The sequence below is a fragment of the Branchiostoma lanceolatum genome, chromosome 18 (genome assembly GCF_035083965.1).
Source record: "Branchiostoma lanceolatum isolate klBraLanc5 chromosome 18, klBraLanc5.hap2, whole genome shotgun sequence".
Lineage (NCBI taxonomy): Eukaryota > Metazoa > Chordata > Leptocardii > Amphioxiformes > Branchiostomatidae > Branchiostoma > Branchiostoma lanceolatum.
This window is the reverse complement of record NC_089739.1, coordinates 610,806-623,080: the sequence shown is the minus strand read 5'-3', so window position 1 is coordinate 623,080 and position 12,275 is coordinate 610,806. Positions and strand designations below refer to the sequence as shown.

Here is a 12,275-nt window from a genome sequence, read left to right as displayed (position 1 = left end):
TGAAGAGGATCGCTTTTGTATTACGCCATCTGTCCGTTTTTTTTATATATATTTTTATTTGCACGCTTGCATCAGTTTTGGGGTTCCTAGAGGATGTCATTGATGTAATCGTACACCACGCTTACAGTGAAGTCAAAAGATCTCAAAACAGTCAGTCACAAATTCAGATCGTCATCTGCACAGAGCTTTAAATATTATAGACTAGTCTAAAATGTTTTTCCGACACATGGAAATTACTCACCGAATTTAGAATATATTGTATGACCAATCTTTTAAATTTTTTTATTCAAAGATAACAAAGACAAAGTGGCGCTGCACTCAAGTTATACAACTTATTTTGCCAACGCCACTTAACAAATATACAAACTTATAGATATATCGTTAGGTCTACATACATACATACATATACATACACATACATATGTATATGTATACATATACATATATATATGTATATATATATTTATATATCTCATCCCATTGTATGACCCATAATGTATTTGATACCCATTATGGCTCATCTACAAAAGGCATACAACTGGACTCCCCCCTCTAGCTTCATATTTAGAACAGTCCGTTGACCTCTAACCTTTAAGACATCACAACGTGCATGCTCAGCACACGTCCATATAAGAAAGAAACTCTCTCAGATTGAGGCGATTCCGGTTGAAACTGTTTTGGTGAGGACTCGGAGACGATGCCGGGAGACTCCCGAAGAGTGCCCGGGCCGCAGGACAGCCGCTCCCCGCACTGGTACGGCAAACAGCCGGTAAGCAACGATCCTTTCTGCCGCCCCCCTCCCCACCCACTCCGGACACTGAAATTTTACTACTGTCAAGACGGTGCGTTATAATTTAAGGGCAAAGCGCAGATCTAGAAGACAGTGAACAGTTTTGTAGTATTTGAACTACTTGCCCTGTGTGTTGTTGTGGTTCCTGGTCTAGTCTGTAGGTAACTGCGTTGGGTTTGCGAGCTGGCGGACCCGGGTTCGATTCCCAGGAGCCAGGAAACTGTACCACTCGCCCCGTGAGTTTCATGGATGTGATGTAGAATATTCTGCAGTATTTTGTGTACTAGTAGTACACAAAATATTGCAAAATATTCTACATAACATTGTACAGAACATTCTACAGCAGTCTACAGAACATTTACAGAACATGCTACAGAATATTCTACAGAAAATACTGCAGAACTCTTCACATCCATGAAACTCACAGGGCGAGTGGTACAGTTTCCTGGCTCCTGGGAATCGAACCCGGGTCCGCCAGCTCACAAACCCAACGCAGTTACCTACTAGTACAGACTAGACCAACCACATTTAGTACTAATAGAATGTTAGATGTAGAATGTTCTGTAGACTGTTCTGTAGACTGTTCTGTAGAAGTCTGTTCTGTACTGTAGAATGTTCTGTAGACTGTTCGAATTCTGTACTGTAGAATGTTCTGTAGAATGTACTGTAGACTGTTCTGTAGAATGTTCTGTAGAATGTTCTGTACTGTAGAATGTTCTGTAGACTGTTCTGTACTGTAGAATGTTCTGTAGAATGTTCTGTAGACTGTTCTGTACTGCAGAATGTTCTGTAGAATGTTCTGTAGACTGTTCTGTACTGTAGAATGTTCTGTAGAATGTTCTGTAGACTGTTCTGTACTGCAGAATGTTCTATAGACTGTTCTGTAGACTTCTGTAGAATGTTCTGTAGAATGTTCTGCACTGTAGAATGTTCTGTAGACTGTTCTGTTCTGTAGAATGTTCTGTAGACTGTTCTGTAGACTGTTCTGTAGACTGTTCTGTACTGTAGAATGTTCTGTAGAATGTTATGTAGACTGCTCTGTACTGTAGAATGTTCTGTAGACTATTCTGTAGACTATTCTATAGACTGTTCTGTACTGTAGAATGTTCTGTAGAATGTTCTGTAGACTGTTCTGTACTGTAGAATGTTCTGTAGAATGTTCTGAATCATTTCCAGCCGCAGCATCAGGAAACCGGCACCAGGCAGGATGGGAGAGCGGACCACGACCTACGACCTGTGTGTGAGTAAAAAAACAAAAGATAAAGTTTATAAACCTTGCACACTCTGTCTGTTCACATGTAATGTTGATGTTACATCTATGGGAAAGGCACTTGAAACAAATTTCCTGTCACTGACAGGTGAAAATGTTTAGTACCGGTTAGGGTTTAAGAGCTTCCGTTGGCGCCGTCCCTCTGATAGGACGTTAAATGGAGGTCCCGTGTTTGAGGAGAGCCACACCTTGAGCATGTAAAAGAACCCACCACACTTATTGAAAAGAGTAGGGGCTCTTCCCGGATGAGTGGATCAAACATATCTGCCCGGATATGCAGCCTGTACTGTTCAGTACAAACCTGTTGTGTTACGGTTTAGGCGGTTTACCGGGTTACGTGGTATGTACTTAGCAATACAAACAAACCACTGATTTTGACCCTGCTGTTCCAGACCTCCATGCCGGGGTCGTCAGCCAAGCCACGGGGTCGGCCTACATAGAGCTGGGTCAGACGAAGGTCATCGCTGCCGTGTGAGTACGACCTGCGACCTTTGTGCCAGCCAATAAGCTGCTTCATGATTCAAACTGCACGTTGTGTGCATTATTAATAACAATTGTCAAAGTTGAAGGCCCCTGAGATATGTTTTTTATTTACTAGTATATGAATCAATTCACCACAAAACAAGGCTCGATGTTTTGGTAGTAACTGGGTTGTGATGACAAATGTTTCTTCACTTTAGACGGGAAACTCGGGAAAGGTTTGTAAGTTATACCCACCTAGGAAGCACTTCCAAGGAAGGTTTTTCCATATTAAAGATGAAGTTCTGGGAAAGAAGCTTTCAGCGTGGAACTTCCTCCTGAGAAGTACAGTACAGTATGAGAGAAGAAAGGCCGATTAGGTTCCATGGAAGTCGTAAAACGTGTCCTTGCTAAAAAAGTGAATCAGCCACAAGCGAGTTAAAGTCCTGGGTACTCTGAGACATAAGATATATCTGGACATGGCTGCAAGCATGGGGTAGAATAGCTATAAGCCTTCACCTTTAACCCCTGACCTTCACCTTTAACCCTTTACCTTTAACCCCTGATGTCGTGTGTGCAGGTACGGCCCGCGTGAGATCGCGCGTCGTGAGGAGTTCACGATGAAAGGCCGTCTGTGCTGCGAGCTGAAGTTCGCCACATTTTCCTGCAGACGAAGGAGACAGCACATGCAGGTGAGAACAGCGGGAGGTAGTAGGAGTAGTTAGTAGTAACAGTAGTAGTAGTAGTAGTAGTACTAGTAGTTAGTAGTATCCATTGTTTTGATTATACTGCAGTGTGGCACAGCCGGATCTGAATTATTCATTTAAAGTCATTCATTCAGTCATACATTCATTCATTCATTCATACATACATTCATACACCAGACCGGTCATTCATTCATACATTCATTCATACATTCATTCATACATTCATACATACATTCATTCATACCCTTGGGAAAGGCACTTAATACATATTTCCCATGTCCTAAGCCCAGCAGTAGGGTTTGGGTTGGCATTAGGAAGGGTATCCAGCCGTAAAAACTCTTGCTACAAAAAAGACTAATGCACTTGATGAGGAGTTCTGGAACTCCCCCATCCATGTGCAAGCACGTCCAACCCCCATATGATGGGGAATAAAGACGTAAAATTGGAGAGAGAGAGAGAGAGAGAGAGAGAGAGAGATACACACATTTATTCATTCATACACTCATACATACAGTTATTCATACAAACATTCATTCAGTCATCCAAGGCCTTCATTTTACTTTTAAGTGCCACACACCACAATCCAACAAGGTCTAGGTGGAAGGGGAGTGGTCAGGGATAAGAGTAAGAAAAAAAATCAGGCTTTTAGCTAGGATTTACATGTATAGACAGGGCGTCCACAGATTTAGAAGGGAAGTAATTCTAGCTTCCCAATGGGCTCTGTGGATTAACAACTACCTACTGGGCACAGCGGAATATGAACCTTGTTGAGTGAAACACCATCATACAATTACATATATTTATACATTCATCCAATCTTTACACCTCACAATTCCATTGAAATCTGTTGCATCTGTTTCAGGATAACCAGGAGAAAGACGTGTCGCTGATTGTTCTTCAGGCGTTGGAGCCGGCCGTGTGTTTAGTAAGTGGAGGTTTCCTCTTAAAAGAAAGTTTATTGCAAGTTCTTACCCGTAGGCTAATTGCAATTACATGTAACATGAAAGGACGGACAGACAATTGATGACAATATAGCATGTGACTTTTCTAGTCTAAATACTAACACTAAATTCTATCTTATTTGGGTTTGACTTCTTTTTCGAGACCGTGGAAGACGAATGATCCCACTTTTCTATGATGTGTGGGTTTTGTGATGTTAAGAGGAGAAAAAATAAATCAGTGAGAAGTGAACCGTGTAACGTTCAGGGCTGTCTCCGGCCCGTCCCTCCATCCCAGCATGGAAATTTGCTTGTTGGCACAAAACAAACACAAATTTCACCCTGCAAAAATATCTGAATTTGATTATATATCACAAAACCCACTAATCATTAAAAACATGGACCTTTTCGTCAGCCACTGCCTCCAAAGAAGAAGTCAAACCCCCCAGTAATGTTGTATGTAGAAACATTAGTTAGATTTATAGAATAGACACTTGTTACTTTTTTACTGTTTGTCCCCTGACAATAAGCCTACGGGCATCAATTTTCAAATAAAAGAATAAAATTTATTAACCAACATAAGGTTTATGAAAATGTATAGATTTCATATTTAACAGCGAAAAATTACCAACTTGCACTCCCAATTAAGGAGTGTGATGGGCAAAATTATGAAGCTAGAGACAGTCCTGATATGAATTATAATGTAAAATCTCTACATTTAATTCCCACAGTTAGTCTTAGCCCGCCACAGAAAAACATTGAAGAGATTTACCAATAGTGTGGCGTCGAACGGCCAAGTGGCTAGCAGTGTTCTCACCAGGATTTTTTCACAGCATAGGGGTCAGGTACAGAAGGCCAACTTAACGCGGTGCAAGTCACGCGTGGAGTGACCAGAGTAGGGAGTCTGGCATGTTCTCCCAGAAAATTTGTAAATTCATAACCCAATGAGACATTATTTCATGCATTTTGATGGATAAATTTTGTGAAGTAGAGTTTTTCCTCTGTCACAGCCTCATTCTAAAGCCAAATATGAACTTTTTGTAAGATTTATGATGGGTCACAAGGTTTGTCCCAGAAAGAAACACCCCTATGCTGGTTGAAACACAGCATAGGGGTCCAGATCACAGCATAGGGGGTCCAAATCACAGCATAGGGGGCCCCTATGCTGAAAAGGCCTGGCGAGAACACTGGCTAGGCTAGCAGGCATGAGATCGAGACTTCACAGGTTCCATTCCTGCCTAGACATTATGTTCCTGTGAGACACTTAACAAATTGGCTTTCCTCACTCCACCCAGGTGTAAAAATGGGTACTCTCACCTCTCAAATAGAAGTACCCCCTGGAATAGAAGTACCCCCCGGACAAATTTTCAAAATGTAATATAAGTACCCCCTGGAATAAAAGTACCCCTCGGAAAATTTCAAAAATCGACAGTCGAGGCTAGGTAAACTGTGTCCATACATGTACAGCTGTCACTGTCAGAGGGAAATAAGATAATAAGCAGGTAGGTAACTTATATTTAGTCAATTATGCCATACCTATTAAGTATATAGATATTGAACAGAACAACTGTCCATAGCTTGTTCAAATCATGATGATCTTCCTCGCCTCTTCGTAAAGTATAATAGTAATATTGAAAAATTGGGCATAGGTTCCCCGCTATGACCCCTAACCGGGGGCCACGGTGCTTTCAAATTCAACAAGTGAAAATGTACATGATACATGCTTTTTCTACTTGGAACTTGAAGCAAGTGATCAAAGAAAATTGTTATATCATTTTATTATGACTGACAATCAGTGACATATAACAAAAATAATCAGAGTACTTAAGTTAAATGTACCTGATCATATTTTCTAAAGACATCAACCACAAAAAAACACAAATATGAACACAGTCCTTCCACAAAAGAAATATGTCTATAAACTTTTGCTCCATAGCGTCGAAAACAAAGTGAGACGCTCGGATTTCGAGTTCCCGCGGTAAATCCCACAATATTGAACAGAGATCGACTGTAAAAGTAGCTCAACGTCACAGACCGCACATACTAAGAAGTTACCCATTACGTGTTGACACTAGAAACCCGCGATGAACCGCCAAAATTGGGAAAATCTTACGATTATTTAAAAAAATGAACCCTCTGAAAATAAATATGGCGCTGTGTGTCTATCGTTGCCCAAAAAATATAATATTTCCATGCGTTTACGGTATCATTTTAAAGATCGGTATCCGCACTACGCAATATGCTGCTAGTTTTACTGTCGCCATGCCTGAGAGTGGCGGCCATGTTTCGCGATTTCGCGCTGTTGTTTACCGAATCATATCGGACATAATTCTGCCGTTTTACAGATTTTGTGGCCTTAAAACACATATCACAAGGGAAGTTAAGTTATGATTGTTGTTTTAACGTGTTACATGTCTTCTGCGAACAAATAATTCTTCCGCCGCGCTGCCGATACTACGGATATAGTGGTCAGGAAATTATTATTCCCCGTGCAGGCGTGCACTCTACTCCACACGTTTTTGATCAGCGTGCTTTGGTTTACGATGTAAACAGAGACTATCAAAGTTATTTGTATGAAAATTGTATTTTAAAATGTCAATGTCGCGTCTTATTTTCCGGTTTACTTTGTAGCGTCATAGCGGACCGGGTCATAGCGATATCGACCGATATGTTACGAGTACTAGTGCCGCCAGGATACTTTTCTCAAGGCCGTCAAAGCGGCGAGAAAATCAACGCCGGTAGGCCGAAAAATAGCGAATTACGAGCAAAAATACCGGGGAAATATGGGCAGAAAAACCTTGACTTACGATTTTAGAGGGATTCCTGGTTTGCAAAGCCTCAATTTTTCAAAAAATAATAAACGTACCGTCTAGAATAAGAACGTACCGGGTGGAACTATAGGCGAAAAAAATAAACGTACCGGTACGTTTATTTGAGAGGTGAGAGTACCTGGCTTCGGTTGGGGTCAGGTAAAAGGTGATAGAAGGAGAGGGGTGGGTTCCTAGACTCAGTAGACAACAACCCACTGCCCATACCAGCTCAAAAAGCTAAGGCTATGGGGCTACCTTTAGCTTTACTTAACTAGACTAAAAATAGACAAAGGAAATAAGAAAGTCAGCTGAAGTGGTGTTGTTGTGTTACAGGACAGATTCCCCAAGTCTCAGGTCGATGTTTACATCACTGTGTTACAGGACGACGGCAGTGGTGAGTAATTATATAATAATAAGTTTATTGTAAGTTCTTGTCCGTAGGCTAATTGCAAGTACATGTAACATGGAAGAACGGACAGACTGTATATATACAGCAAGTAACTTTTCTAGTCTAAATACTAACACTTAATTCAATCTTATTTGGGTTTGACTTCTTTTTCCGAGACAATGGAAGACGAAAGATCCCACTTTTTCTAAAATATGTGGGTTTTGCGATGTTGTCTGTTAACATGGAGAAATTGGGATGAAATTTGGTGACCTCTTCAAACAGCGCCTTTCTTTCTTGATCGTAGAAGGGGCAACTTGAAAGAAAATGTGTTTCGTCTTCCACCGTGCTTGACATGTAGTATTTACAAGTTCGTACACTGGTAGCTTTTTGTACCGCCCCCTCTCTATAATAAATAATAATCAAATAAATAATAATATAATAAACAAGTCAACACATGTATCTTTAGTACGCTGTAATTCATTTCACCGTAAGCTTGAAAAGTTTTGATTAGGGTAGCCCTAAGAAAGGGCACAAGACCTAAAAAAATAAAGACCTAGAAAATAAAGGCCTTGACTTGACTTGACTTGACTTAAACCTTTCCTTCACTTCAGTAAGGTGAAAATGAAGCAAAGTCTGAAAAAATGCAGGGTATATGTACAAAATATGGCAGGTTCTTATCGCTGTAGTTACTGATGTTTTTTGCCACCATGACATGAACTGTGATATGGTGTTGGACAATAACTGTATTTGAATTGTTGATGTTGTTTTTGTTTACAGCCTTGGCTGCTGCGATCACTTGTGCCGCCGCGGGATTGGCCGACGCAGGGGTCATGATGTACGACGTCGTGACAGGCTGTTCCGTGGTAACCGTGGTTACCTTCGCTTTTGAACAATTCATCATCCTTTTCATGGAGCAATTGTGAATTCTGCATTTCATGGAACCAGCCTTTGACCCCTGAGCTTCATGTATAGGTATAGCCCAACCTTCCCCTGACCTGCGGTCGATCCCTAACCTTTCCCTCTGACCTATGATTGAACCTTAACCATGACCCCTGACCTATGATTGAACCCTAACCTTGACCCCTGTTCTGTTCTGTTCCAGAGACAGTGTGGAGACCGTCAGTTGTTGGACCCCAGCAGCAGTGAAGAGTCCAGTCAGGAGGTGAGTTAAATCATTCTCAGCCCTTTTGATGTTGAGTTGAGTTTATTCAGATCCACAATTAGCTTAACAAGATACAAGTACTGTAATTCTTGTTTCTTTCACTGTAACGTTATGTTCACTGTTTTCACGGTCACCTCTGTGCCGTGAACTTATCATCACCGTGAAAAACCTATTTATGATTCCTCCACACATCCTTTCTGTAAATCACTTGCTGCCACCGTGAAGTTAAAGTTCAGTGAAAATGTCCATTATTCTTACACCGCGAAATTTTGCTACCGTGAACTTAAAGTGAATTATAGTACATTGCAGCTACTCTTCCTGTGGTCCATATCAACAAACAAAACTGGACAAAACCACATGACACTCAGGAACATCAATTAGCATATACAGAATGTACATGGACATTAGCCTGAATTCAATCAAGCGTCCTGTGACCGCTCGCCGCCCTGTAACCGCCTCGCAACCCACGGGGAGGGGACAGAAACCCCCGGACAGCTGGAGTTTGCGTTATACAGACTACATGAACATTAATGATAAAAGAAACTTTAAGATAATGCTACTTGAGGTCCATAGGTAAACAATGTGAACAATATCTAATGACTTAACAATAATGTAACACACCAGCTTCTGTATCTATATAGCTGGTATAGCTAACTTTTGGTTGAGCACACGATCTTTGAAAGCACGCGGCGCGGCAGCAGCTGGTTATATCACACTGAACTACCTGTCACACCTAACCTTTGCACATCTAACTGCAAGCGTTCTTTAAAGCTATCCAGCAAAGATGTCCCTACTGTACATCGTGATAGCAAATTCCACTGCGATAGTTCTTGAAAAATATAAATTTTTGAACACATCAATCCTGGTTGGTGAATCTGGTACTTGAACTAAGTTGACTTACTTACTTATCCTCTTCATCCCTTGCGAGACATAAGGCCATGACTTTTGTCTTCCATCTGGGTCTGTTCTGTGCCAAGCTGTCAGCAGTTCTCCAGGACAGACGCATGGCCGCCAGGTCGTCTGACACTGTCCTCCTCCATGTGGTCTTTGGGCTGCCTCTTTTTCTTTTTCCTGTTGGTCTCCAGTTCAGGGCAACTTTGGGAATCCTATCATCTGGTATCCTTAGTACATGCCCTAACCACTTGGGTCTTCTGTGAGTGATCTCAGTGGTGAGTTTTCTACACCCAGTTTTAGCATACAGTTCAACATTGGAGATCTTATTTGGCCAAAATTAAGTTGAAGTTACGACTACATGTATTTCGTTTTCCAGGGAGAGAATGCAGAGGATCATGGGATGGTGACAGTCGGACTTCTGCCCTCGCTGAACCAGGTGTCGGCGCTCGTGTTGGACGGACACCTGCAGCAACAAACAGCTGTACAGGTGGGCGGACTTTGTTTGTTTGTTTGTTAGTTAGTGAGCCAGGTGTCGGCTCTCGTGTTGGACGGACACCTGCCGCAACAAACAGCTGTACAGGTGGGCAGACTTTGTTTGTTTGTTGTTGTTTTTTGTTTGTTTATTAAGTAGGTGTTAAGACTCTGGTCCTAGACCTGCTCTGCATCTATATACAAGGCAGTCAGAGATTGCAGACTTCACCCCCCCCGCCCATGCTACCATGCCAGCTCCAAAAGGTAAATGTAATGCTCTGAGGATGTATTGTAATACTGCATTGTGTAATTTGAGAATCACAGATACACAGACACATACGGACACAGACATACATACGCACACACACACACACACGCACGCACACACACACACACACAGACCAGCAAATGCACACACATACACAGACACGCACATACATACACACACAGACTGGCACATACATACACACACACACACACACACAGATATGCACAGACGTACATGCAAAAACACACACAGACATAAAATGTACACACACACACACGCACACACTCACATGCCTGTACCAATACCTTGAGTACTTATAGACCAGTAATAACTCAAAAATGTGAAGCACCAATCAGGAAAAAAAACTCATGTGAATGATCACAATGTCATAGACAAGTTCTGTCCTAAGAATGCAAACAGATTTGTTTGATTGCTTGTTTGTTTGAACCTTTGTTTATTCATGATAAGCTCAAATCAGCACGCAGGCCGCTTTTCATTGAGGTCATGAGGGAAGAGGTAAGGGTCAGATACAATATAACAGAGATACGCATTCATTTGAGTCCTAATAACTCTATCAACATATATCATTACATATTTATGGTGCAACAATATACAACAAACAACATATAGTAGGGTGAAAGCTTGTTCATGGTCTATGTCCGTTCGTTTTGTTCATTTCCGTTACTTCAAGAGTCTCTTATAGGAAGTCAGGTGATGTCTTAACCAGCTTCTTGTGTCTCCAGGCTGTGAAGACGTGTATCAGCGGATGCCAAGGAATCTACCCCATTCTTAAGGACTGCTTGGTCACGTCTACAAGGAGGAAAGTGCCGGCCGTGGATCCGACGTCGATCCGGGCCAGCACAGACGGACAGAACGGGCGGACTTGAGACGTAGAATAAGCCGCCTCACGATTTGAACTTCTCATGAGCAAGGTCAAAGGTTAAGACCCCTAGCTTGTAAAATCAATCTTTATGACTGGATAAGATAGAAAGATTACCTCTGGATGTTTTGAGTGACATCTATCACTCTTTTACAGCATCACTAAGTGTCTTAGGGACATTTAATAGGGGCACCGAAACTAATGATTGACCTCACTTGATTATAACACTATCAAAAACGTATGCTAGCCCTTATTGTATTCTATACTCTTCTACATTGTATTATGTTTAAGAATTCTTGTCATACTTTGTACCATGTACAATTGTCGTGCAATAAAGTTCTTCTTTATAATACCAGCATACAAAGTTTAAGCTATGCATCAACCTATAACACATCACTGCCATGTGTTTGTGTGACTGTTGTAGTACTGGGGCTGCCAACATGTACATGTATCTGTAAAGCTGGTGTGTTACACTGAAGGGCAATTTCATTCTACGACTGAAAAGAACCGTTACAAAAGTATTGTTAATAGCCCATTTCACTTTGGAACAAACTATTTTTGGGTAGGGGCTGAGTTTGGATTAGTCTGCTTTCCTTATAGATTCGGATTGGAATAGCCCATTATTTTTTGGCAGGGGATGTGAGTTGTGTATTATTGCATAAGACTTGATTTTGGAATAATCCATTTTTCATGGCGTTTATTCTGAATAATCCTTTTTGCTAAGATTAATAAAAGAAAAGTCCATTTTCTACAGGAGTTGATTTTTAAGAGTTCAGTTCACAAGGCATGTTTTTTTTTCAAAATGGCCTCATTTTAGCAATTATGGATTAGCCCTTTTTTGGATGTGGATTACTTTGGGAAAAGTCTATTTGGCATAATTTTGGGTTCATCCACTGTTTCAATGGGGGTTTATTTGAAATTTATTGCAAAAGGACTTAAACTTGGAAAAGCGGGGTCTGTGCATCACTCTGGCGATGCTACCTTCCTAAACTCCAAGCAGATGTTGTGTGAAGGCTTAATCCTTGATACCTTGATACTGTGTCCAGGAAAGTAGGCTCCGCCTGTTATGTCCTGATCTTGACTTCGCTCTCATGTGACATACTTTTGGCAATCCCAGTGTTTGTCGAGTCTGGATTTAAACTGGTTTACACTATCCGCTGAAACCACTGACTCAGGTAGGGCGTTCCAGCTCGACACGGTTCTAACACTGAAGAAAATCCTGCCGAGAAGGCAGTTTG

The 12,275-nt window shown here is 41.4% G+C and overlaps 1 protein-coding gene across 2 annotated transcripts; it reads left to right on the top strand.

Moving 5' to 3' along the window:
* Nucleotides 1-576: 576 nt before the first annotated feature.
* On the top strand, nucleotides 577-11,786 carry LOC136424133 (exosome complex component MTR3-like). Of its 2 annotated transcripts, XM_066412592.1 has the most exons (11): nucleotides 577-769; nucleotides 1,967-2,030; nucleotides 2,453-2,531; nucleotides 3,100-3,211; nucleotides 4,089-4,151; nucleotides 7,308-7,368; nucleotides 8,140-8,225; nucleotides 8,465-8,524; nucleotides 9,795-9,854; nucleotides 9,948-9,998; nucleotides 10,901-11,786. In XM_066412592.1, the coding sequence occupies exons 1-11, from the start codon at nucleotides 698-700 to the stop codon at nucleotides 11,042-11,044; spliced, it is 852 nt and encodes a 283-aa protein (XP_066268689.1). In that variant the 5' UTR covers nucleotides 577-697; the 3' UTR covers nucleotides 11,045-11,786. The 2 variants fall into 2 exon arrangements, with proteins under 2 accessions (XP_066268689.1, XP_066268688.1); XM_066412591.1 differs by lacking the exon at nucleotides 9,948-9,998 and having other exon boundaries at nucleotides 580-769; nucleotides 9,795-9,905.
* The last annotated feature ends 489 nt before the right edge of the window (nucleotides 11,787-12,275 follow it).